General features: G+C 36.9%; 5 protein-coding genes and 1 pseudogene across 27 annotated transcripts in view; 3 read left to right on the top strand and 3 right to left on the bottom strand.

Annotated features, from left to right (window-relative positions):
• The first annotated feature begins 325 nt into the window (after positions 1-325).
• On the top strand, positions 326-3,298 carry LOC145895386 (integrator complex subunit 6-like). The gene is made up of 2 exons (XM_082984191.1): positions 326-413; positions 518-3,298. The coding sequence occupies exon 2, from the start codon at positions 613-615 to the stop codon at positions 3,196-3,198; it is 2,586 nt and encodes an 861-aa protein (XP_082840317.1). The 5' UTR covers positions 326-413; positions 518-612; the 3' UTR covers positions 3,199-3,298.
• Positions 3,299-3,339: 41 nt separating this feature from the next.
• On the top strand, positions 3,340-8,295 carry LOC145894073 (mitochondrial inner membrane m-AAA protease component paraplegin-like). The gene is made up of 15 exons (XM_082982514.1): positions 3,340-3,608; positions 3,806-3,940; positions 4,103-4,305; positions 4,430-4,542; positions 4,712-4,823; positions 5,060-5,176; positions 5,261-5,458; positions 5,517-5,729; positions 5,883-6,045; positions 6,164-6,274; positions 6,512-6,711; positions 6,898-7,017; positions 7,210-7,311; positions 7,611-7,778; positions 7,959-8,295. Exons 1-15 carry the CDS (start codon positions 3,371-3,373, stop codon positions 8,016-8,018), a joined length of 2,253 nt encoding a protein of 750 aa, XP_082838640.1. The 5' UTR covers positions 3,340-3,370; the 3' UTR covers positions 8,019-8,295.
• A 1,448-nt stretch (positions 8,296-9,743) lies between these two features.
• LOC145893880 (lysine-specific demethylase 2A-like) lies at positions 9,744-13,391 on the top strand. Its single transcript, XM_082982253.1, has 2 exons — positions 9,744-10,022; positions 10,777-13,391. The coding sequence occupies exons 1-2, from the start codon at positions 9,794-9,796 to the stop codon at positions 13,173-13,175; spliced, it is 2,628 nt and encodes an 875-aa protein (XP_082838379.1). The 5' UTR covers positions 9,744-9,793; the 3' UTR covers positions 13,176-13,391.
• Positions 13,392-14,079: 688 nt separating this feature from the next.
• On the bottom strand, positions 14,080-15,829 carry LOC145894007 (F-box only protein 3-like). The gene has a single exon (XM_082982437.1). It carries the CDS (start codon positions 15,827-15,829, stop codon positions 14,609-14,611), a length of 1,221 nt encoding a protein of 406 aa, XP_082838563.1. The 3' UTR covers positions 14,080-14,608.
• Positions 15,830-16,291: 462 nt separating this feature from the next.
• Positions 16,292-17,132, bottom strand: LOC145894008 ((3R)-3-hydroxyacyl-CoA dehydrogenase pseudogene; annotated as a pseudogene).
• Positions 17,133-19,731: 2,599 nt separating this feature from the next.
• LOC145895996 (uncharacterized) overlaps positions 19,732-24,961 on the bottom strand; it is a 100,709-nt gene continuing 95,479 nt past the window's right edge. For all 23 annotated transcript variants that reach the window (XM_082984787.1, XM_082984774.1, XM_082984786.1 and 20 more), the window contains 20 exons: positions 24,865-24,937; positions 24,555-24,730; positions 24,387-24,450; positions 23,888-24,057; positions 23,770-23,830; positions 23,472-23,650; positions 23,341-23,416; positions 23,037-23,227; positions 22,761-22,839; positions 22,525-22,700; positions 22,281-22,353; positions 21,878-22,056; positions 21,731-21,806; positions 21,439-21,629; positions 21,253-21,331; positions 20,904-21,079; positions 20,783-20,846; positions 20,540-20,724; positions 20,368-20,434; positions 19,732-20,124 (listed from right to left, as the gene is read on the bottom strand). In XM_082984787.1, the coding sequence (XP_082840913.1) occupies positions 19,923-20,124; positions 20,368-20,434; positions 20,540-20,724; positions 20,783-20,846; positions 20,904-21,079; positions 21,253-21,331; positions 21,439-21,629; positions 21,731-21,806; positions 21,878-22,056; positions 22,281-22,353; positions 22,525-22,700; positions 22,761-22,839; positions 23,037-23,227; positions 23,341-23,416; positions 23,472-23,650; positions 23,770-23,830; positions 23,888-24,057; positions 24,387-24,450; positions 24,555-24,730; positions 24,865-24,937 (2,537 nt within the window). In that variant the 3' untranslated portion in view covers positions 19,732-19,922. The remainder of the gene's footprint in view (positions 20,125-20,367; positions 20,435-20,539; positions 20,725-20,782; positions 20,847-20,903; positions 21,080-21,252; positions 21,332-21,438; positions 21,630-21,730; positions 21,807-21,877; positions 22,057-22,280; positions 22,354-22,524; positions 22,701-22,760; positions 22,840-23,036; positions 23,228-23,340; positions 23,417-23,471; positions 23,651-23,769; positions 23,831-23,887; positions 24,058-24,386; positions 24,451-24,554; positions 24,731-24,864; positions 24,938-24,961) is intronic.

Genomic DNA, 24,961 nt, shown 5'->3' on the forward strand with positions numbered 1-24,961 from the left:
TCACAACAGTCCGTTTACCGCGAAAGCTTTTTAAACAGACACTTAAAGGCCCTAAAAAAACGATATTACCTTGCATTTAAATTTTGCGTTGTGAGTACATTTTTTCGAAATTAAATTAAAAAAAATTGCGTAGTAGGTTATGGTAGCAAAACTCAAAATCAACCCGTCGAAGTACACGCGCTGATTAAATGTTTAATTGCAAAATTGTCAACTCACAAGAGTGCCTTTTTTATTTCTTTATTATTCCATCATAGTTAGTTTCATTCCTTCGCAAGAATATTTTATCATTTTCACGATCCAATGACAACCACTGTAGCGTAGCAAACAAATACAAGGACTGTGACTGCACGTTGTGACTAAACTATTTGGTAACACCTTGTAACTCTGCTCACGTCTCTTTGTGCCTTACTTACGTAAGTTTGCTTGGTTCGTACATTGTTGTGTTGTTACGTATTTATGACTGTAAATCGTAAAATATTCACAAACTCGAGCTAGTACGTATTTTGTATTTTTTTAGGTCCAACAACCAAATTTGGTAGATGCACTGTATGTTCAACCCATAAAGCCTCTTCAGGCTATTTACGTCTGCAAGGAAGATTTTCATCGAACAAAATGCAGAATATTGTTTTTCTTGTTGACAACTCTGCGTCGATGAACCAGAAGTGTTACATGGGCACAACTTTGCTCGATGTTGCAAAAAGTGCCGTTGAAACGTTTGTAAAGCAAAGGAGCAACCGCACAGACAAATACATGCTTGTCACTCTGGATGAAGGCAATGGAGCGATAAAATCTGGTTGGAAAGAATGCCAGAACCATGCATATACATTAAACAGGTTGAAAAATATCGTTGCAGATGGGGTGACAACACTGGGGCATGCTCTGAAACTTTCATTTGATTTGCTTAGCATCAATCGACATTTAACAAGTATTGACACTTATGGTCATGGTAGAAGTCCATTTTATTTGGAGCCATCAATAGTCATTGCTCTTACTGATGGAGGAAAGTTAAGCAATCGTTCTGCAGTTTATGATGAGCTGCATCTTCCAATGACAAATCTTCTTCCTGGATCAGAACTCACAAAAGAACCATTCCGTTGGGATCAGCGACTTTTTTCTTTGGTTTTAAGACTTCCAGCATGTGCAACACAGGAGCCAGAACAATTAGGAAGTGTACCAACTGACCCCTCTCCAATCAGTATAATGTGTGAAGTAACTGGTGGAAGATCATATTGTATAAAAACCCAAAAGACTTTGCTACAGTGCCTTGACTCCTTAGTTCAAAAAGTCCAAAGTGGAGTTGTTATTCATTTTGAGAAGTCTGAGATTGCCAAAGAGGATGTCACAAAATTTGGATTGAAAGACTCAGTGGGTGGATTGGATATAATTGACGGCAAAACAAACATATCTGAAACTTTATCTTGGCACTCACTACACAAAATGATATATGTGCGGCCAAGTCCAAAGAGCGGGACCCCAATTGGTCACTGGCCATTGCCGGAATCTTATTTCCCCGATCAGAATGCCCCCACTCTCCCCCCACGAAGTGCCCACCCATCGTTGAAGTTTATATGCGACAACATTGAGCCACTGCTCCTCACCAACTTCCCGTACGACAAATATGAGTTGGAACCGTCGCCTCTGACACAAGTTTTGCTGGAACAAAAAAACGCCCACATATGTTGGCAGGTGTATGTCGATAACAGTGGAAAACACAGCAACACTTTTCATCCCTGTGGGTATCTGAAAGCAAGTTCAAGTCTTACTGGTGTGAACCTATTTGTAATGCCATACAACTACCCTGTGTTGTTACCACTGATAGATCAACTAATCAAACAGAAAATGAAACCGACAGGCGATTGGAGACGACAGTTTGATGATTACCTGAAAACAGTTCCTCACTATTATGTTAACCCACTTAGAAAAGCTCTGAAACAGATCGGAGCCCACAATTTAATACCGGAGTCATATGGTACAGGTTTAAGCTATTCAGTGAATATTTACCTAAAAAAATTAAAAGAACAAACAAAAGTGATCGCTGACCGTTTCAACATAGCTGCAGGAGACAACGCAAGCCAACGACAGGGAGTGCTGATGAAACCAAGATCAAATTCGTTTTCAGTTGCTGCTCATTGCAACTTTCAAAAGATGCTCAGTGAAATGGCGGAAAGTGGGAACATTTCCAAGCGAATTGAAGTCGATGAGTTCTCTGGTTTTCGTATCGGAGAACATTTACAACAAAAACTATTGCCCAGAGATTTCCACAACCCTTTCGACATTCCAAGACACAAACTTCTACAGCAGATCAAACGAATGCGGATTAATTTTAAGCAAGTTGTCCAAACATCTTTCAACGCCACCTCTGGAAATTCCATGGAACAATTGACAAACACTTTGCGAGTTAGACTCCAGGATCGAGCAGAGGTTCACAATCAACCTTTATCTCAGATGGGGAATTATCAGGAGTATGTGAAAAATCTTCCAGTTCCTTTGAGAGAGGCGAATCCTGATGTGCCAAGAAGGCAGCACACTTTTGGAAACCCTTTCAAACTTGCAAAGGAGAAGGGGATGATGATAGATGAGACAGAGGGTTATGATGGACCCTCAGCATCCGGTTCTAACAGCAAGAGGAAGACTTCCGATCATGGGGGTCCTCCGAGTAAACGCAAAAGACCCTCCAGTCCTTACCCCAAGTATAATGCTGATTTCAGAAGCAGTCCAAGAGACAGAAAAGGTTCTGTGAAGATGGAAAATGCAAACAAAGTCCAGACCAATTCCTCAAACAAGGCTTCCGATGGAAATAAGCAGAATTTGGCGGCTGTTTCAGAAAGTGTTTCACAAAATGATAAAGAGGATTCAGAAGTTGAAGAAATTCAGGAGTTTGGGTCTGAAGTTGAAGTTGGCAAAGAAGAGACAAAAGAAGTGGAAACCGCCATGAAAGAATCTTTGTCACCAGACAGTTCAACAAATGATGACAAAAAAGAAAGTTGGGCATCCAATGAGAATGTCCGAAAAGAAATCATAAAGTTGATTCGGAGACCTGGAAAACATTCAGAGTCTGCTCAGAGTCTACTAGGACAGCTTTCTGGGTCAAAGAGTTTAAAACTTTTTGTAATTGAACAGCTAACCAATGAAGCGAATCGCTTTAAACGTAAATTGTTGTTGGCCTTGTTCAACGATTACTCAAAGGCAATTGCTTGAGTAATCCAAAAAACACCTTTTGAGCTAATTTGTATCAAGTAGTAGATCTTACTTGTGAATTACTGGTTTTGGTTTTTGCCTGCGCACAAATTTACCATATTGCTTTATTGAATTGATAATAACTTTCTGAAATTCAATAGTTTTTTCAATTCGACATTGCAAAGATTTGTGTATGATGCAAAGTACCTTTTTTCATCAGAAATGTAGTTTAAGTATGTTACTGCAATACTTGACACAAACACGAGCATGTATAAATCTGCTAAAAAACCTTCTAGTTGTAAGAAATGTATCTTCATACACAATTCAGCCTGCTGTAAGATCAGTGGGAATCGGTTCTTCGCAAACTTATGGAAACAAATGTTTATTGAAGATTGAATCTCGATTAAAAGTGTTGTCGGCCACAACTCAAGGTAACGAGTTTAAAGAAAAACTTTTTTATCTGGACTTTGCCCTTGTGATCACTAACTTAGTTTGTAAACAGTGTGAATACTTACATCCATCCAAGTGTCAGTAATGGATCAGGCTCTGGTTAATATTGTTTATTATATTCAGTTATGTGTTTTTCTACCAATGTTTGGACTGAAACACATTTTTGTTCGAATTTTAGCTTCAAGAGATTTTCACGTAAGTCCTCGTCGCTCTGAAAAATCTGGCGATGAGGAAAATAATGACAAGGATCGAAACAAAGCTTCCTTCGCCATATTTGCAGTCACTGCAATCATTTACTTTTTGTCAGTTAGATGTGAGTATTTAATTATTTTGTCTATTTGAATATGAAAAACTTGGGAGTTGATTACACAGCTTAGAAGATCGGGAATAATTTATTAACTTTTCATATTTCGCAAAGTCTTAGTAAAGAAATAGTTAGTAAATAACTTGTGGCATTCCTTGTAACATTTCGCAGTGTTTCGGAGCAATCCAACCAACCACGAGGAACCACACGATGGAGACGGTTCTCAAATTAAAAGGCAGACAAGTGTAACAATGACATGGCAGGAATTCCTTGACCATGTTTTGCCCACGGGGGAAGTTAAGAAAGTTACTGTTTGGTCCGATCACACAGCATTAGTTACTCTGCACACAAATGCTATGTTCATGGGGAGAAAGGTTTGTGATAAATAAAACTTTTGTTTTTGTAATTCTACCTTATGGTGAGTTGGTAACAGAATTTTGGTAGTCACAAAAACAACATATTTCAATAAAAATCTTTAAAGACTCTGAATATTTACAGGTAAAATTTGTAAGAATTGAAGGGATGAAAAGTACATCAGATTTGGAGGAAAGATTGAGAAACGCTGAAAGTTTGCTGAAGATTAATCCTGCAGATGGGATTCCTGTTGAAGGGTTCGTTTACTTATCCCCCGTTTCAACAAATAACGACAAATTAAAATAAAGTAAATGGCACCAATTAAACAATTAAACAAAACCAGAGCACTGATTGTGTGAATAATAACCAACAAATAATTAACTGCTTCACTGGTAACTTACATAGTAGTGAATATTTTTTAATCAGAATTGAAAAAACTGAATTCTTGTTCTCTGGATGGGAGTTATTTATTATTCTCGCATGTCTTTACCTCGTCTCACAATTGGGGAAATTCTCAGGAACTTCAGTGAAATCGATGGTGAATAAATGACATGTAGCTTTGATTAAGATGCATGAACCCTTTCATTTCATATTTTTGTGTTCTTATCAACATATTTTGCAATATAAAATTGTCTGATAGATTGGAAATGAAAGCAACTGCTTTTGTTTATGTAATTTTCTTTATTCAGGCATGCACAGAGTATTTTCAGTTGTACGTTTTTGTCGACAACAGTTATTTTGATTAATGTTATAAAGATCATTTGTTGCATTCAGTACCTTCTCTTCAACGAAGTTTCAAACATAACAAAGCAAACAAACGTGAAGTTTGCTGATGTTGCTGGGATGAAGGAAGCCAAGCAGGAAGTTATGGAATTTGTCGACTTCCTCAAGGTCAAACTTCTAATGACCTGATTCATAAACACTAGAAAAATAAATTATTACCAACATGTTTAAATGTCATTATAATTCACATAGAAACCTGAACGTTATGAACGCCTTGGAGCAAAAATGCCGCGAGGATGTTTGCTAACTGGGCCACCCGGTGTTGGAAAAACTCTTCTTGCGAAAGCTGTCGCATCCGAAGCTAACGTTCCATTTATCGCGAAGGCTGGATCAGATTTTGTCGAGCTGATCGGAGGGCTTGGAGCCAGGAGAATGCGAAGTTTGTTCAAGGTGAGAAAATCTACTGTGTGTTGAACGTGCATGTCAACTGTTCTGAACATAAATAAAGCAAGCAAGAGAATCAGCTCCATGCATTATCTACATTGATGAGCTCGATGCCGTCGGATCAGCAAGAGTGGACAAAGGTGGAGGAATTGGTGGAGGGAGTGGAGAAAAAGATCAAACCCTGAATCAACTACTTGTCGAGATGGACGGAATGTTGAGCAAGAAACATCAAGTTATCATTCTTGCTTCCACAAACAGATCAGATATTCTTGATAAAGTGAGTCATCATCATCCAAAATTCTCAGCTCAGTTATTTGAAATTTGTGTTTAAAAATACTTAAACAATATATTTGAAATATCAATCCTTCTATATTCTTGCATGGCAGAGTATTACCCATAGGTTAGTTTATATAATTTTTTTTTATAAAAGGCATTGTTGCGACCTGGAAGGTTTGACAGAGTGATCCAAATCGATTTGCCAAATCGACTGGAACGTGAAGAAATCTTGCTGTGTCATTTGAGCAATATAAAATTGTCGGAGAGACCGGAGACGTTTGCCCCAAAACTTGCCAGTCTCACAACAGGGATGAGTGGTGGGTTACATCGCTACAATATAGAACCTTTTAAGTGTCTATTTAAAGATATTGATGCTGTTTATAAATTGTTTTAACTGTTTGTTGTGTGGTTTGGTTTGTGAAATTTATTGTTTAGGTGCTGATCTTGCAAATGTGTGCAATGAGTCAGCAATTTATGCCGCTCGAAATGGTGATGGGGAAGTTACGCACAAACATATCGACTATGCAGTGGAAAGGGTTATAGCTGGTAATAAAACAGTTTCTGTATTTTGTTTAACAGTTTTTTTGCCGCTTTTTAGTTTTTGTTCTTTAAATTTTCTTGACAGACAAACTTTAAGAATGTTGTAGTTCTTGCTTAATTACACAGGTATATATGCAAATACATTTTGATAAGTTAAGGGATAAAACAAGTTTATTAGAGTAAATTATCTATGGAATGAAGAATTTAGTTTGCTCTTTATTGTGTGAATTCAAATATTTACAGGAGCCCCAAAATCAGCCACGTCAGTTTCTCCAGAAGAAAAAAATGTTGTTGCCATCCATGAATCAGGTCATGCTCTGATTGGTTGGCTGCTAGAACATACTGATGCCCTTGCTAAAGTGACGATTATACCAAGAACCAAGGCTGCCTTGGGTTTTGCTCGGACTGTCCCTTCCGATAGACACCTTCACACACAAGAACAGGTTCTTTATAAAACCAATTAATTATTTCATGATATTAATTCCTTGTATTGCATAAAATAATTCTCAGCCCTAGAAAAATAAATAGTCACAAATTTACTTTTTTGTGTAAAAAAATATGTTTATTCAAACACACTTTCCTTTGTTTAGGGTACGTTGTATTGATGGGTTGTGTTTGTGTGTTAACAGTTGTCTGACTACATGTGTATGGCTTTGGGTGGGAGGGCTGCAGAAGATCTTGTGTTGGGAAGATACACCCAGGGTGCACAGGATGATTTAAAGAAGGTCACCGATATGGCTTATGCACAGGTTTGTGATGTCAATTACTTTGAATCTTTAGGTTTGCTTATGTTTCAAACTAAGACAATTTTTTATTGTGACAATGTAGATCCACAGATACTTGACCACCAACCTTTCATAGATAGCATGGTTTTATATATTGCCAATTTTTATTTATTGAAATGAAACTGTGATGTAAAGAAATTCTACAACTTCTTGCAGGTGAAATATTTTGGCTTTAGTGAAAAGATTGGGCCTCTGTCGTTCAGAAGTGAAGGATACACTTCTCCATTCAGTGACTTTCTCAGCAACATGATGGACGTGGTTTGTGCAACTTACAATGTTGATTTATTAAATACTAGTCGTACCGCAGCTAAACTTAGAGCACATGTTTTTGCATTTCAGGTGCAATTCTTTGATGTTAATTATTGTACATATTTTAGTTCTTACTAACTGTAACATAAACACGATCTGTACTTGTTTAAACCATTGTGAAATTTTTGATAATTTTTTGCCCATGAATAAGGTGAAAAAGGTAAGTATACCAATAACTGTTGCCTTCAACCTGTAATTATGTCGTTTTTGGACCCAAACCATGATCAATGTGTGAAATTTTGACGCAGGAAGTTCGAGAGCTGGTGAAAAAATCTTACGACCGTGCAAAAAATCTTCTTGCTGAGAACCGGAGTCTTCTTGACTCCTTGTCACGTGAGTTGTTACGTAGAGAATCACTCAACTATGACGATGTTGAAAAGTTGATTGGACCCCCTGTGTTTGCTGACAAGAAACAGGTCGGTGTTGTGGCAAGTTGCTTTCAGTTTCAAACGAAAATAATTCAGTGGAAGCAAGTTGCTGCTTTGTGTGGGTGTTTATCAACAAGTGGGAACGCATTACCCCCTTTTTTCTTATTTATTACACATTGTGTCCACCTGATGGCGCCCCAAGAAGTTGTTAAATGTTATGTCTTGCAGACTCACAATATTCCCTTCGGTCCATTCGCATCAGACATGGAGGAAACGAAAACTGAATAACTGCAAAGAGCGGAAAAATTTGTGACAAAGTTACAACTCATCTGCACGCTTCCGCAATTGCCTTCAATATCATTGTCGCATGTGATGCGAATGCGTTGTATTCTAAGTTGGGCAAATATGTGTCTCAAGTATTCGGACATAATATCTTAGACAGAAGCTTGGCTGCGAAGCCTGTGAACCACGTTCATCGGTTATCTGTTTCTGCTGCTCCTGCTTGTTGAGATACTTCGCAAATACAAACACTGTGAATGTTTTTTCCTGTGGGAATAAAATACATACCGTGGCATTGTTGCCTGTGGTCGATATTGTGTTATTCAAATGCAAAATTTATTGTTAGTGCCCTGGACAAAGTCTACAATACCTATTGTCAAACGCAATTCCTTTCATGAAAAACATGTTTCGCTAAAATTATTATTATGAAGTCCTTATTCAACTCTAGCTTATGTATGTATGCACATGATGCATCAGCACTCTGTATCATAGTATAAGGTATGGCAAATTATTGTCTTGTAGTTCGGAATTTGACTAATGGAAAAACGATCACCATTTTTCCAAAGCACCACTGCAATGAGCACAGATGTTCGGCACAAATTTCATGCAGCTTTGTATTGCAATCAATCCTAATTTGGGTAACAGTCCCGAAAACTACTTTAAAAGAAATATTTATTTAAATTTACACGAACCGATGTGAAAACTACGGCACGACAGAATCGACGAAGAATGATTTTCTCCTTTTTGTAACGCCGACATTTTGGAACTTACGCAATCTGGTGCAATATCTTTATACTTGTAGCAAAGAAACTTCTTTAACTTGCCAAGAGCTGTGCCAAAAATATTCTTCGAAATTTAATTCGATATACCAAGGTGCGGACCCGGCCATGCAAAATTTCTTAACAGTAACATAATGCATTCCCTCACGCAAAGCATAAATCAAAAAATATTGTTTATTCAGAAAAAGTATTGTTTACAAATTAACTTTATGAAATTATAAATGTAACTCTTGCAGTAAATGATAGCTACTGGTCTTAAAAACAAAAATATCGCCGTATCAAATTTCGGATTTCATGATGATATAATGGTAAACAAGTGTTATGGTTATAGTGTATGAACGTTTATATCACTTCCGTCTATTTAGTGAGGTATTTTAAAGCAAATTGACAGACGGAGTTTCATCAAGTTAACAAATTACAACAATCTGTGCGTTACAAAAATTAATTATTTGTACATTTGCCAATGATGGCAACCCCGCTTTGAATGGTAAAATGATTTGCTGTTCGATACTAATACACACTGTAAAACTGAAACTACGCACATAAATAACTTTATCTGGGTTGTTTCACACACTTTGTCATGCATTTAATGTTTTTTGAAATTTCTGTATTTGCCATATCCTTTACAATCGCCAAGTCACGACCAGCCACCACCAAACGTCCCATAAACATATGGAAAAATCTTTAGAATTTGAAGGATTTTATTGATTTGTCACACACTAATTGCTTTCTAGGTAACCAAAATTATTTTTGAAAGTGTGGTTTGGTTTTTAAAGCCCAAAAGTAAAGTTTTTTTCATATAAACATGTGTAAATGTACTGGCCTCATCACAAAACGCTCGTTTCATCCAAACGACAAACGTTGTCCCAAGTTACAAATATTATAGTCGATGTGCAGGCATTTTAACCCAAAATAAGCAATGTATAATTTTTTTGCTTATGTTTTCAAAGGATTGTGAGTGGTTAAGTTCCCTGGTTGCAGTTTGTGTGTTCGCTCTGAGTTAGAATGAGTGACAGATATTTAAGACACAAAACTGTGCCTGTGTATGATGATGACGATGCTGTGCTTGATGAGATTGATGGAAAACGTACTTATGACATACAAGATAAGTTGATAAGCCCAAAATATAATGCCGAATTCCTTGTCGATTTGCAAGGCAGCGAAATGACATTTGAACGCGTGCAGAGGGTTGGACTTACACATCCAATACGCGTCAAGAATAAAGATGGTCTTGGTATGTATTTTCCGTCGTTACTTTGCAAAAGTCTTGTAGATTTAAAAAAACGATTAAATTAGTTATGAAGTGTATGTTTTAGTGCATGTAGTTAATGCATAAAATGACGTTTGATTATTGTACATAAGGCTTGACTGCATGATAACTTTTGTAACCTTGATATACCATACGTTAAGTGAAGTAAATGCAGGTATATGTAGTTAAAAAAAGTTTATAATAATAAACTATGTGTACGTTGAAATGTGTGGACGTCTGTTATATATTGAATAACGTCATATTTAACCAGCGTTTCAAAATAATATATGACGTTTACATAACAAGTCTGACAGCTTGTAGTGCTGTACACTGATGTGCGTTTCTCCTAACGTCACGTCAGGCAACGCCATGCTGTGCACCAGGCAATTGTAAATTGTGGCCAGAGAATCTTTCAAGGCTTTTTATATATGCAATAGAACCTTACTTTATAAACTAATTTAGGTGTTTGTTTCAATGAAATACTGAAATTCAACTTTCAAGATTTCATGAAAACAATAATTTAGGTGTTTGTTTCAATGAAATACTGAAATTCAACTTTCAAGATTTCATGAAAAAAATAATTTAGGTGTTTGTTTCAATGAAATACTGAAATTCAACTTTCAAGATTTCATGAAAAAATTTAAAAGCAGCTCGTAGTTTTAAATCTGACTTTAAAGGTTTTGAATTCGATTTGGAAGACAATTGCATGAAGATGTTAGTATTTGTCTTTTATTTTTAGGTCTTACAGTGCCAGACAGTTCAACATTCAGCGTATCAAATGTCCGTGCGTTGGTTGGAAGCAGACGTATGGTCGATGTCATGGAATGCAAGACACAAAGAGCGCTGGAAATGTCCATGCGTGACTTCGAGCAGTACTTTGAGGGAAAAGACAGGCATCATATTTACAACGTCATCTCATTGGAGTTTTCTCAATCAAGATTGGAATCTTTGGTGCAGAGACCCAAGGTCATTGACTGTCTCGATTGGATAGACTTGGTTTGGCCCCAACATTTGAAGTTGACTCAAATTGAACAAACCAACAAGCTTCAGAACATGAAATATCCAAAGGTGCAGAAATATTGTTTGATGTCGGTTGCTGGTTGTTATACTGACTTTCACATCGACTTTGGAGGTACTTCAGTGTGGTACCACATTCTCAAAGGTGGTAAAGTGTTCTGGTTGATTGAACCAAACAATGAAAACCTGGCACTGTATGAGAGGTGGACAATGTCAGGTAACCAAGGAGATATTTTCTTTGGTGACATGGTTTCAAAATGTCAAAGAATCGAATTGGAGGCTGGAAATTCCCTTGTGATCCCGAGTGGATGGATCCATGCAGTCCACACACCACTTGATTCCATTGTGTTTGGGGGAAACTTTCTTCACTCATTTAACATTCCAATGCAACTGAGAATCGCTCAGGTGGAGGAAAGGTTGCACGTCCCAAATCGATTTCGGTTCCCATTCTTTTCAGAGGTGCTGTGGTATGCACTTGAGCGTTACATCCATTGCTTCACTGGCAACACTTATCTGAGTGAAGAATTTCAGAACAAAAACCTTGGAAATAACAAACAGTCAACAGAGGAGAAAGAAAACAAAGAACATATCCATTTGACACCATTTGAATACAAGGGTTTTCAGAAGATGATTGAAACTTTGGAGTATTTACCACAAACTAAACAGTGCATACCGGATGGTATTGTCAGATCAGATGAGTTGCTGGAAGCTGGGAAGAAGTTATTGTACAATCATTCGGGTGATGACTTTGAACTGGCAATAACAGGAAAAGCAAAAGCTTCATGGCCGTCTGTAAATCGTCCAGATGCTCTCAAGATTGTTCGAAAACCAAAACCGTACAGCGGCACACCGGTACAGAAGAAAGCTGGTAGCACTGGAAGAGTTCGGCGAGTCCGGTGTAAGCAATGTGAAGCATGTTTGCGTGATGACTGCATGGATTGTGCATTCTGTAAAGACATGCGGAAGTATGGTGGGCCTGGAACTATGAAACAAACATGCATAAAACGCAGGTGTTTAAATCCTATCCTTCCATCCACTGTCAAAGAAGAATCAGTCGTTGAATCTCCATCAAGCACGCCAGTTGTTGAATCACCGGCGCAAAAACTGGGTAAAGGTCGAGGGAGGAAACGTGCAGGATCGATTGAAAGTGATCTCACTGTTAAAGTGACAAAAGTGGAAGCAGAAATATTTCCCGAAGAGGAATCTCCTCCCCCAAGACTGGCCGTCCCTCGAGTGGTCATACCACTGGTTCCTGAAAAGGAGTTGAGTCGTTATGCTGTGAGACCGCAGGAACCTCCTCCAGAAACAAATGAATTTGTGAATGCAAAAGCTTGGAGGGAAGTGTTTAAATATCTGACACATCAGGAGTTGACCTCATGCATGCTGGTATGCAAAGACTTCCTCAAACTTTGTGGCGCTCCAACTCTATGGTCCGAAATTGATTTGAATAAACAGAGAGTCAACAGTGTGTTGCTGCAAACCCTTGTCCGAAGATCACCCAAGTCACTCAACCTTTCACAAACCAACATAAAGTACAAACAACTACTGTGGCTGGTTGAAAGGTTGCCGGGTTTGAGAGAACTTCACTTGGAAAGTTGCTCATGGGCAGCTGTTGCAGCTCTTGGAACAGCCTCGTGTCCACCTTTACAACACCTTGATTTGTCATGGACGGCGGGTTTTACTGATTCTCATTTGAAACAAATTTTATCCATTCCTAATGATGCGCGTCCAGGACAAGAAATCATCCACACACGCCTGAGGTTTTGCAGAAACCTTAATCTTACAGGAACTGAAATCACGGATCTTGGTATAAAGTTGATTCTTAATACTTTACCTCATCTTAATATTTTGAATGTTAGCTTCTGTCCAATCACTGATGATGGGTTTTCATATATTTTAAATCCAAACTCATCCAGTCCGTACATGTTAACTACAGTCAGGGCACAACACTGCAACAAGCTAACCAATACTGCTCTTCACTCCTGTACAAAAATGCAAATTGTGGAAGAGATTGACTTGGAGGGTTGTGAAAATGTAACTGCTGATGCTTGCATGGGTTTCATTTCCAGGTCCAACCAAAAGTTGTCATTCAGAGAGCCCTTGGCAATAGTTGGCATGTAAATGTTTACAGATGTAACAAGAACTTGTGAATAAGTGATACAGTTTCTGTTGGTACATTAACATCTTCATGGTTAATTGTCAATCACCTGTAATTGCAAACAAAAATGCATTTGCATCAATGTAATCTCCTGTCCAATGTGCACCATTTTTCAATTCTGTTTTCACTTCATATTCTGAAGTAAAATTGTTTTGTTAGATTCGGTGTGTATGGTCAACATGGTGTAGAGAAAGATACAAACAGACTAAAACTTAATGCAAAACCCTTCAAGATAATTAAATTTTTTAGATGAATTTGTGAATGACTACAGCAAAATTAATACTAACAGGTATCACCTTTTAAACTGCTTTGAATCTTTTACTGTTTATGTGTAAGTTGATAGGAATGGGTTTATCTTGGGTAATCTGTGGTTGTTGCAGCAATAACAAATCCTTACAACACGACTCAACTAATGTTGAAGCGCTAAATCGACGTAGTGGTGGTTTCAAAACAGGGAATTCCCCTTTCTCAGTCGTCGCACTCCGGAATTGCGAAAGCGGCCTTCTTGCAACATTATGGACGGTTGTTATCCCAAATTTTACGTTTCCACAAAAACAGGTGAATTTTGTAAATACTGGGCGTTTAAATCCTGTTTGAATACAAATAAATATGTAACCACCGAAAACGCATCTGAAATCAGAAGTCGGACCGACAGACCCTTGGTTCGAGAAACAATTTATTACTCAGAGCTTTGTAGTTCCGGGGTTGTGATTCGTGTTGCAAAAACGTTGTATAGCTCATCACTAATCTGTGTATTAACAGTAATTTGAAAGAACGTGTTGGCGAGCAAAGCTACACGCCTGTACAAACAATGCTTTATTTACAACAAACATTTACACAATCCTTGTAGAAAGAAATTAACTTGCAAAATGTTTAAAATATAAGTTAGTATGTTTGTTGTTAATGTTGTATTTGAAAACTTATATCTTGCCAGGACTGGAAGGATCGATGTATTTTATATCAAGACAAAGCCAAATATATGGGGTTTGTTTGGGACTACTTGTTACATTTGTGTGAAATACCAACAGAAGTTGTGTTGAACAAATAAAAAGTATAATAGTGTATAAAATGAGAACATCTTGATAATAAACTAAAGCATAGGAAACATATTGCACTGCACAGTGTCTTGAATATTCTGAAACTGTGAGGAGATATTATGTAACACATTTATCGATGAACATTTTACAACTTACATGACCAATTATGGTTTGAAAACATTCTCTGTAAGGCTATAAAAATGTTTAGATCTGGCAATGCGGGATTGTTGTCAAAATAATTTAAAAAAAGTTGTTGAAAATGATCACTTTAATTTAAAAAAGTTGTTGAAAATGATCACTTTAATTTAAAAAAGTTGTTGAAAATGATCACTTTAATTTAAAAAAGTTGTTGAAAATGATCACTTTGCTGCTTTCCTCTGGTACTTTATCCATGGAGGTTTCATGTAGAACTGTGGACATTTCACTTGTAGTTTTACAGCAGGGTTTCTCAATCTATGCATTACAAAATGTCCTTGCATCCACCCCTCATATTTAAACCAAGTGCCACTCTGCCAAATGAACTTTGAACCTGGTTTCATAATTGGGTATTCCCCCACAACTCCTTGTCCTGAAACACTTTCATGATATTTTGTGTCGCTGTCGTAAATGAGCCATGACCGACTTTCGAGTTTGGATGAGTTGAATTCTGGTGCTGTTTCATCCATTTCCATTTGGATGAAATATTCAAACCGGGCTTGGTGTTGATTCCAACCTGGGACAAAAGCCCATTTCACAGTAACAGTGATATTTTCTGTGACTGCCTTCACTTCTGTGCTTTTGTCATAAAGCAATAGTTGGTTATTGAGCATAGAAAAGCTTCTACCAGAAAGTTTATCTGCAAACTCTGTCAGCCAGTCCATGAATGAATTAGCTGCCACGTAGTGTTCTCCAGTTAAATATCTTGAAAATGCAACAATTTCATTATGTTCACTTTTTTTTTCTTTAGTATCGGAGAGAAGCTGATAAAACATAAAGAATTTTGCAGGTGACACCAAAACAGCCGGGTCTGGTGATACGTTCAACAGCAACATTTTACGATTTGGATCATAGTGATCTTTAGATGTTTTAAATGCACAGAGGTAATTAGAAACTAAGTTATTGGCATTAAATGATGATTGTTCAAACAAATTTCCCAATATTCCAATTTCAGCCTTGTCACTCTGACCATTATGGATCATAAAAGATAGTTTCAAGTCTTTTGGAATTAAAACCCCATTTTCTTTTTCAAACTCAGTTAAAATTGATTCTTGTAATCCATCTTGCAAGTCGTTAAGTCCATCCGGACAGTATTCAGCATACCACTCCTCTATTTTGTTCCAGGCTCCTTTAATGTGCCTGTACTCAGGCAAATAATCTCCATATACATTCATGTAAAGCTTAAAAGCTTCATTCCATGTCCCACAAGTGTCTGGGAGTGTTTCCAAAAGCCAATAAAATCCACAAATAGGTTTCCAAATATCATTGGCAGACAAGACGTTGTACCAGTGCTTGCACACAAGACTAGCATTAGTAACATCTTTGTAATTCAAGTACTGGAAAATTTCATGGTAAGCAAATAAAGGAAGCTCATCACCATCCATCCCTAATTGACCTTCTAACGTTTTCTAAAGAATTTGTATCAAAAATTATAACAATGTTTATTCAACAATAATTTACAATACAAAACTTTTTCATTTAAATAAAAATTAATATTAAAAGAATGCATAGCAGAATGCAAATCAGGAATTCACACAAGATATAGTTGCAGTAACAGCTGCATGCAAAAACATAAAGGGCAAAGTCTAAATAAATATGTCACAAGTTAGAAGTTTAATTACGATGTCAAAAATATCCATTATATAAGAATACATTAAACTTTTGTTACATAACAACTTTGTTTCTCTGGCACCACCAAAAAGCTACTTCAGAAGAAAAGAGGTATACGTTGACATATATTTTTCACTTTTAAAAAAGACAGAACTGCATAATGTTCAGTGTACACACTGTTGGTTGCACAAAATGGATAATTAGAATCACACAGATCATAAATAATTTCTTGCATAAATTCATGCCATGAGGCCCCCTGAGACTTCTAGTGCTGCACCATTAACGTAGCTACTTTCATCAGAAGCCAGAAACAAACAGGCGTTAGCGACTTCTTCTGGTTTTCCCAATCGCCGCATGGGATTCATTTGTATACTTGATGCAAGATATGGTTTACTGATCTCTTCAAGCAAAGGAGTTTCAACAAATCCTGGCAATAGAGCATTGCACCTTATACCGAATCTTGCAACTTCAATGCATGTACTTTTGGAAAAGGCAATTACTCCACTTTTAGCTGCTGCATAACTTGAATGCCTGTCCATTCCTACTTTACCAGCCATGCTTGCAATGTTTACAATACTTGCATTAACAGGTGGTAACCCTTTGCCATATTCAAGATTCTGGAGGAAATGCTTTGTAAAAGCAAAAACACCAACCAAGTTAATTCCCACTACATTGTTGAAGTCATTTATTGTCGTCTTGTTGATTGCCGAGCTTATCCCACCACCAGCACAATTAACCAATATTGTACTTGCTTTAGAAAAACTTGAATAGGCCACTTTAAACGCAGTTATTGCTGTATCTTCTTTCGACACATCACCATCCAACATTTCAACACTTGCACTTTGCGAACATTTCTTGAAATCATCAAACGAGGTTCGAAGTAAGTCAGCATTCCTATCCACCATCAAAACTTGTGCACCTTCAGCTAAAAAACGAGTGCACACAGCTTTGCCAATTCCACTTGCAGCACCAGTGACAACTGCTACTTTTCCACCCAACAATCCTCTCGTTATTGACATTTTCTTTACTATTTACAATAATTTAAAACAAAAGTACGGTTTTAGTGTTGTTGTGTTTACTCGCAACAACGATGTACCACCATCATTCTGGCAGAATAATTTTGCAAATTTGCCATATTTTACAAGGTACAACAAACATTTACTCAAACATTGGTTTATGGATTAGAATCAAATTACAGGAATCAGCAGTTCAGACCTCAAAAAACATTTAAACAAAATTTTTCGCAGCTGCATCAATCAAAAAAATTGCGAATAAAAAAATCGCCAGGTTTTGCGATTCAGCATAATGGCGGCATGCAAAAAAACTTCCATAATTCAAACAATTCTGCTCAGCGTTCTGGTAATAGGTGCCAATATTGACCAATACGAAGAGAACAAAAATTAATGCTTGTTTGTATTAAATTGTTGTATTAGGGAAGTTTTTCGCATGCTAACATTACGCCATTATGCTGATTCACGAAAAGCGGAAAAGCGGGTTGTGTTCAATGGGCGATTTGGACGTCATCCGCCATCTTAATTTTAAATTTGTTAATTGCATGTTGTAGAGCATTAAATTTCCGTTCTCTTCGTGTTGGTCAATATTGGCACCTATTACCAGAACGCTGAGCAGAATTGTTTGAATTAGGGAAGTTTTCTCGCATGCCGCCATTATGTTAAATCGCAAAACCTGGCGATTTTTTTGATTGATACAGCCGCAAAACTTTTTGTTTAAATGGTGATCCCTGTAATTTGATTCTAATCCAAAAGAAACCAATGTTTGAGTAAATGCCTGTTGTACCTTGTAAAATATGGCAAATTTGCAAAATTATTCTGCCAGAATGATGACGCTTGAATGCTTTTGCAATTTCTCGAAATGATTGGATTATCTTAAAAATCAGTCTCGGTCGGAACAAGACCCATCGGGTGGCGATTATATCCTGGCAAAAGGTCGAGGTTGTCTGGATTGCAATCTTTAAATGAACACCCTATCTGAACCACCATTTGCTTGCCCATTAATTTGTGAAAAACTTTGCAATACATCACTGTGTGCGAATTAAAAGAGTAGAAAGCAATTTCAAAAGAATTCAAATTATATTAAGCTGAATTCACTACACTATGCTTAATTGTTATATGTATGATCGCACATGTCAAGCGTTTGTTGCGGCCAATGCACTAAACAATAATAATCATCCCACTGCCAAACCTGTTTGTAAAATTGTTTTTTTTTGGTGGTGAAACATAGGGCTTCCTACCAACTCAATTTTACAACACCCTAAAATTTACTTTTAACCACAAAAGAAAATTAATAAGATGGTGAACAAACGTACCCTTGTTTTGTAAAAAAAAACTAATATGACGTTTTCCCGCTCGATTTTTTCAGAAAATACGTTCTGTCGTCCGACTTGAAACGCTGAAGGGTATATAAAAAATGTGTGAAAGAAAAGAAGTTTCCAGTCTCTACAGTATTAGTAACGGAATTATATTTGCATGTGATTGATGCTTATGCTTCGGTTGGTAATTATATGATCGTTGCATTATCTTACACTGGTGGACATAATATATGGAGTTTGGTTTGTTTGTTCTGGAAATGGGAATTTAAAAACCGTAAGTTGTTCTATTTTTTGTTGTTTTGTTTGAGTTTATGTTAGGTTCGAGTACAAATAATATCAAAATGTTATAGTTGAATCAGGAAGATAATTAAAATATTTTGTGACCAAAGTTATTGTTGCATTACAAAATGATAAACAGCAAATTTTCATTGTTTAATAAACGATTTTTAACAAACTTTTCTGAAAGTAAAATGTTAGGGAATTGTAATTTGGAAAGAATATGTTCTTTTGTAAAAACCCAGCCCTGTTGTTTGTGGGCGTGTTTGCATGTATATTGAATCAACATTTATGTACATAGTGTGATATATTTGGATATTTGCATGTGTAGATTAATTATTTTGTACTAGTTTTCAAATCGTTTGACAAGAAATTTGATAAGGCAATTATTTTTGTTTGTTGAAAGCACAAATGGGTGAATTTTAATGTGTATTCTGATACTGTCTGATATACTACAAGAACAATTTGCCTTTGGACTGAGGTATAAATTCATGGAAAAACAATACATACAATGTGTCATATCTACTATCACACAGCAGTGAAAATCACACTATTTAAACAACAAGCAGATTTAGGAACTAAAAAAAACAAGCATATTTAAACCTATAAAAAACATATTTAAAAAAAACAAGGCACACGCTATGTTACAATCAACTTCAATCAAGCCATGAAACAACTGAAAAACGTTTAAAATCTTAAGAGGGCCTGGTTGTAAACTACTTCACCCATGCAAAAAAATATAATGTTCAGTCCAATAACATATTTCGGTTGGACGCTGCTGCTTTGAATGCTCGAAACATAGAAGATATGGGTGCCCGAGCTTCATCTGCAAATCTCTCATGGTTACACCAACAGCGCATAGAAGATGATCTTGCTCTGTCCTTACATCCTTTGATGTCCTAAGAATGTGCTTATTTGGCTTTATGGTTAATTCAGTCCTGGAACGTATCAACACTGGTAGCAAAAGCCAAAAAAATTACTTCTATAATATTTGACAAATACCAAAATACTTTTGCAATATTTATGCTTTCCTCGTAGGTTCAAGTTGGGAGGACATGAGACACGTTTTACACTCGATTAAATAAGGTTTATTATATAATGTTGATAAAAAGGTTCCATTCACATAAACTATGCATGCTTCAACAAAAACATTACTCCATGTGCAAATAAAACTAAAAAATAACTCGAATATAAAATACAAAATTATTAAATCAAATTATCACACACTGGTAAAATCACTGGCCACAAATATTACGTTAAAATCAAGCCATGAAGCAACCGAAGAACACAACACAGATCATAAACATAATGTTGACTCCAGCATTGCGAACACCACCACTGGTAGTTGTTGCTGCAACTGTTGTTGTTGTATTAGCTGTTGTTGTAGTTGTTGTTGTGGTTGTAGGAACCGGTGAAGCGTTGCATGCATCGGTGTCACAACAATTGAAAACACAGTTGGCGGTTCTACAACAAGATTGTTTAAATCCAATGATGATTTACGTAAAGGCTGAACAAACATTCCATGTAGTGCGTATGAGTTGTAGATTGAAGATGTCTTTGTATATTAATGAGATTGACATACTTATTCGACTGTAATGTTATGTACTGGTATTATCACAATTAAAACAACTTGTGCAGAGTATAGTTACGCAAAACGATATGTTATACAGTGGAAGTGGACTATATACTGTATGTATTTAAACTTACGTTCCACAGAGAGTATCACATGCAGATGCTGCAGTGCATGATCCAACTGTAGTTGTGGTGGTCGTGCCTGATATAAATATAATTTATATTGTTTCTCAGCTTTGTTAAAAACGTTAAGTAGAATGAATTGTCCAAGTCATGAAAATACTTCAAGAAATGTTTAATTCATTACTTCCACTGGTTGTTGTAGTTTCTTTTCTTCCACATTGTTCCCCAGCACCGCAAAGTGTGATTGTTAATTCAGTGAGTGGATCTGCTGCAGTTGAAGTTCCAACATAACATTTGCGTGCAGTTGATTGAGCCACAGTTACACTGTTGCAGAGATCAGCAAAGTTGCAGCATGAACTCACACATCCCCTGTACAAAACCACAACTAGAGTCACAAAAGCTTCAGATACAAACAAGACTTTCTTACGTTGCTCCACTGCAGTGATCTGGGCATGCTGACGCATCCTGGCACGATCCAACAGTTGTTGTGGCTTGAAATAAGATTGCTTGTTAGAAACAATACCAGAATCACACCAAGTTTAACTTACTTCCTGAGACTGTTGTCTCTGTTCTGCCACACAATTGTCCGGCTGAGCAGGTTGTTGTAGAAGGAAACACTCCATTGGCGAGAGTACCAGTGTGACATGTAACAATGTTTTTGATGTTGGCTGGTGTGTCGTTGTTACAAAGGTTTGCATCGTTACAACATGCACTTATACAAGTTCTGTAAAAATATGTTATGGCAGTTAAATACCAGAATCGGTTAAGATACCATGCAGGAAGTTTAAGTTATTAGAAAACTTATGCAATTTCTGTAACTATTATGTACATACTAATTTTTTACACTTGATTATTAAAACTTTACTGTAGAAACTATGGGTTTGCAAGTCGACTTACGAATCTCCTGCACAAAGCAAGTTGCAAGTCGAAACTGAAGCTTGGCAAGATCCAACAGTTACCACAGTATCCACGTTGTCTGAAGATAATATTGATATAGGTGTTAGACTATTCAGTGTATTTGCGAATATTTTTGGAATTTCAAGTTAGGTTTTATTGGCTTTTATATTCGTAAACTAAACTTACTTGCTGTGGTTGTGGTTACTGTTTTTCCACAGTAAAGATTTGCATCACAATGTTGTGGTGCGAGGCTTCCTGTTGCAGCTGCACTTCCTACTTGTGTAGTTGTACCAACTGAACATACTCTCCCTGTTTGTGTAGCAACCGACAGACTGTTACAATTATCAGCATCAGAGCAACATGATTCCACACAATCCCTGTAGGTAGAATCTTTTATAAATATGACAAATACTGATGAGATTAAGTGGGCAAATGAGTGACTTCATTGGGCAATTTTGCCCGGTTGGGCTTAACTTACGCTTCACTGTTGCAAAGTGTTGCTGTACATTCATCTTGTGTGTTACAAGTTCCAACAGTTGTCACAGTAGTTACTCCTGTGTAACGTTTGTATAATGCATGTAAACAAATTGAGTAAATGAGCAATTAAACAAGTATGGCTTGTTACCATTTGCTGTTACACTGGTTTCTTTTCTTCCACACTGGCTGCCAGTTGCACAAGTCAGACTTGATGTGAGAGTTCCAGTTGTGACTGAACCGGAGGCACAACGTAAAGTGTTGTCCATGTTGTCGACAGTTTGACTGTTGCATGAATCAGCATCGTTGCAGCACGCATATACACAACCCCTGGATAAAAAATGTTGTTTGCTGATAAAAAGAATGAATGCAATGAAAAATGTATAGATGTAGTAATTGTTATTTTGGAGCAAGGCAATTCATGATCAGAATTGCACAGAATGCACAAGTTGGCACAGTAGTATAATATTGAATAACTTTGTGTTAAATCTAGATTTTGTCTGTATTATGCTGGATTTAGTAAGATATGTTTTCTAGTTTTAATAAAAACTTACGCAGTTCCTGTGCAGAGAAGGTCGCAAGCAACTTGAGTTACACACGATCCCTCGGTGGTTACTGTGGGGGTTTCTTAAGGAAAAGATATAAATATCAAGGATAATATGCGATTGTGGAGAACGCAGGAATGACATATGGAGGTTCTGCCTTTATTAGCATTTAATTCCAAAGACAAAATTTTATAACTTCATGGAATTTTTGCCATAGTATCTGAGTCCAAATATTAACTGACACATAATTTACCTCCACTTGTTACAGTTGTTTCTGTTCTTGCGCATAATTCTCCTGCTGCACATGTTGTACTTGCCGTCAAGGTTCCTGTTGTTACACTGCCAGTCATACAAGTTACCACATTCCTCATTTGTGTCACAGTCTGAGTGTTGCAAGCTTCTTCACTGCAGCATGCTGATACACAACCACTGTTAAAACACGTAGTGTATGTTGTGTGTTGAGGTACGGCACACCCATTGTAAACTCACTCAGAACCAGCACATAAAATTCCACAGGTTGTAACTGAATCTTGACAACTACCAGCAGTAGTTAAAGTGACAACATTGTCTGTAAACAAGCTGTCATTGCAATGATAAATTTTAATCTGCTGTTTTTTATTTGGAAAAAAAGTTACGTCCTTATTCCGCTAAATACGTAAGATGATGTTTTTCCTGCAGTGTAAGTTTATGATCGTGAAGGAAATAACTTCAATATAAAGGATGCGAAATACTGTTTTGTCTTTGTTTAAATTATTTTGTTGTTACTAGATATTGTGGTTGTTTCAGATCGGCCGCAAACTTGGGTTCCACTGCAATGTTGGACTGGCATGATTCCTGTAGGGGCTGCTTCACCAACTTTTGTTGTTGTACCAACTGCACATTTTCTTGCATTCAGAGCATCCACATTTAATGTGTTGCATTCGTCAGCATTATTGCAACATGCAGAAACACAATTCCTAAAAAGGAAAACAGTTCTGGGAAGAATACAAACTGGTTGTAGAGAAACATAAAGGGCCAATGCTGTTTAAAACAATATAATTGCTTGTCTAAGGTTTTTGTTGAGTCTTACTCTGAACTTGTACAAAGGCCAGCAGCACATGTTTCTGCTGACTGACATGATCCTGTTGTTGTCACTGTTGGCACACCTGAAGTTTACCACCGGGTTATCAGTGTTCTACAATGAGAAGTTTCCAGTCTTACCTCCGCTGGTTGTTGAAACCTCCATTCTGCCACATAGCTGGTTTGTTGTACAGGTCGTCGTAGAAGCAAAACCAGTGTTAGTTAAACTACCACTCCCACATTTTAAGCCACTGTTCAACTCGGATACGGTGACAATGTTGCAGTTATCTCCATTGTTGCAGCAAGCTGATGCACAGTTCCTAAATTATAGTTTTAATAGATTGGCCCAAATCTTTTGCCGATTGGTGCAACATGGTAAGTTTACTTGTAAAACAACCCTATGTAGTAAAGTAAATAGATGATTATATTTTTAACTCACGGCACTCCAGCACACAAAAGGTCACATCCAAATTGTGTTTGGCAGGATCCTATTGTTTGGCCTGAAATAAAATTAAGGTTACATAATTAAATCCTGTCAGAGACGGTCGGTGGCATACCTCCTGTTATTTCTCTTCTTGCACAAAGTTCATTTGTATTACAAGTTGTTGTTGTGGGAAATGAGCCACTGGTTAAAACACCTGTACCACACTGTACATTGGTTGATATTTCTGCAATTGTTCGGCTGTTACAATTATCTGCATCTCTACAGCACACGGAATTGCAGTTTCTGCAAAAAAACTTAATTTTTCTCTCCATGATTTCTTCATGAATCTGATATTTGAAAGTTAACTTGTTTGTTTTCATTCATCAACATCCTCCATTCCTGTGTTCTTGCATGTTTTTTATTTTTAATCTGTTGTCTGAAGGCACTTATCTATTTCTTTGATTGTTTTTGTGAAACTTGTTTGTTTTGTTTCATAATTTATTAAGACCATCAAAACTAATATTAATATGCAAGAAAATTACAGGTTTTAAAAAAAAAAATTTGTTTTTATAATTATAGTTATCAAGTGAAATATACAGTTCTTGGATGTTTAAATGTTTGTTGTTACGTACGACTGTCCAGTGCACAAGCTTTCGCATCCTGTCTGGCTTTGGCACGATCCCACAGTTGTGGTGGCTACATAAAAAAATTAATTCATGACTAAATTTCATCAACAATTTGACACAGTAAAAAAAAAACATGCAACCGTAACCAACTAAACAATGTGAAAAAGTATTTACTTCCTCCTGATGTGGTTTCTTTCCTTGCACAAAGTTGGTTTGCAGAACAAGTTGTCGTCTGTGTGAGAGTTCCATCAGTGACGGAGCCAGAGGAACATTGCAAGATGTTTGTTATTTGTGAAACTGTGTTGCTGTTGCATTGATTAGCATCGTTGCAACAAGCTGATACACACCCCCTGTCAGGTTTGAATAAGATGGTAAACATGGATGTTTGTTGGCATTATATACTAAGGTAGATTTTTATGTGTTTGAAATCTTACACTTGCAATATCAACAATATCCATAAAAGTGTTGCAACTCAGAAACTCACATTGTGTTGGCACAAAGACTGTCACAGCCCGCTTGGGTTGAACACATTCCAACAGTTGTAGTTGTTGTAGAACCTTCATAACATAACAGATGTAAAA

This window comes from Ascidia mentula, chromosome 3 (genome assembly GCF_947561715.1).
Source record: "Ascidia mentula chromosome 3, kaAscMent1.1, whole genome shotgun sequence".
NCBI lineage: Eukaryota > Metazoa > Chordata > Ascidiacea > Phlebobranchia > Ascidiidae > Ascidia > Ascidia mentula.

Excerpts from the sequence above, each read along its gene's own strand:
- LOC145895386 (XM_082984191.1), top strand. The coding sequence starts at position 613 with ATGCAGAATATTGTTTTTCTTGTTGACAACTCTGCGTCGATGAACCAG.
- LOC145894073 (XM_082982514.1), top strand. The coding sequence starts at position 3,371 with ATGATGCAAAGTACCTTTTTTCATCAGAAATGTAGTTTAAGTATGTTA. Across the intron at positions 4,824-5,059 it reads GAACTTCAGTGAAATCGATG|TACCTTCTCTTCAACGAAGT; the intron begins GTGAATAAATGA and ends TGTTGCATTCAG. Across the intron at positions 5,459-5,516 it reads GAATGCGAAGTTTGTTCAAG|CAAGCAAGAGAATCAGCTCC; the intron begins GTGAGAAAATCT and ends ACATAAATAAAG.
- LOC145893880 (XM_082982253.1), top strand. The coding sequence starts at position 9,794 with ATGAGTGACAGATATTTAAGACACAAAACTGTGCCTGTGTATGATGAT. Across the intron at positions 10,023-10,776 it reads CAAGAATAAAGATGGTCTTG|GTCTTACAGTGCCAGACAGT; the intron begins GTATGTATTTTC and ends TTTTATTTTTAG.
- LOC145894007 (XM_082982437.1), bottom strand. The coding sequence starts at position 15,829 with ATGGATGGTGATGAGCTTCCTTTATTTGCTTACCATGAAATTTTCCAG.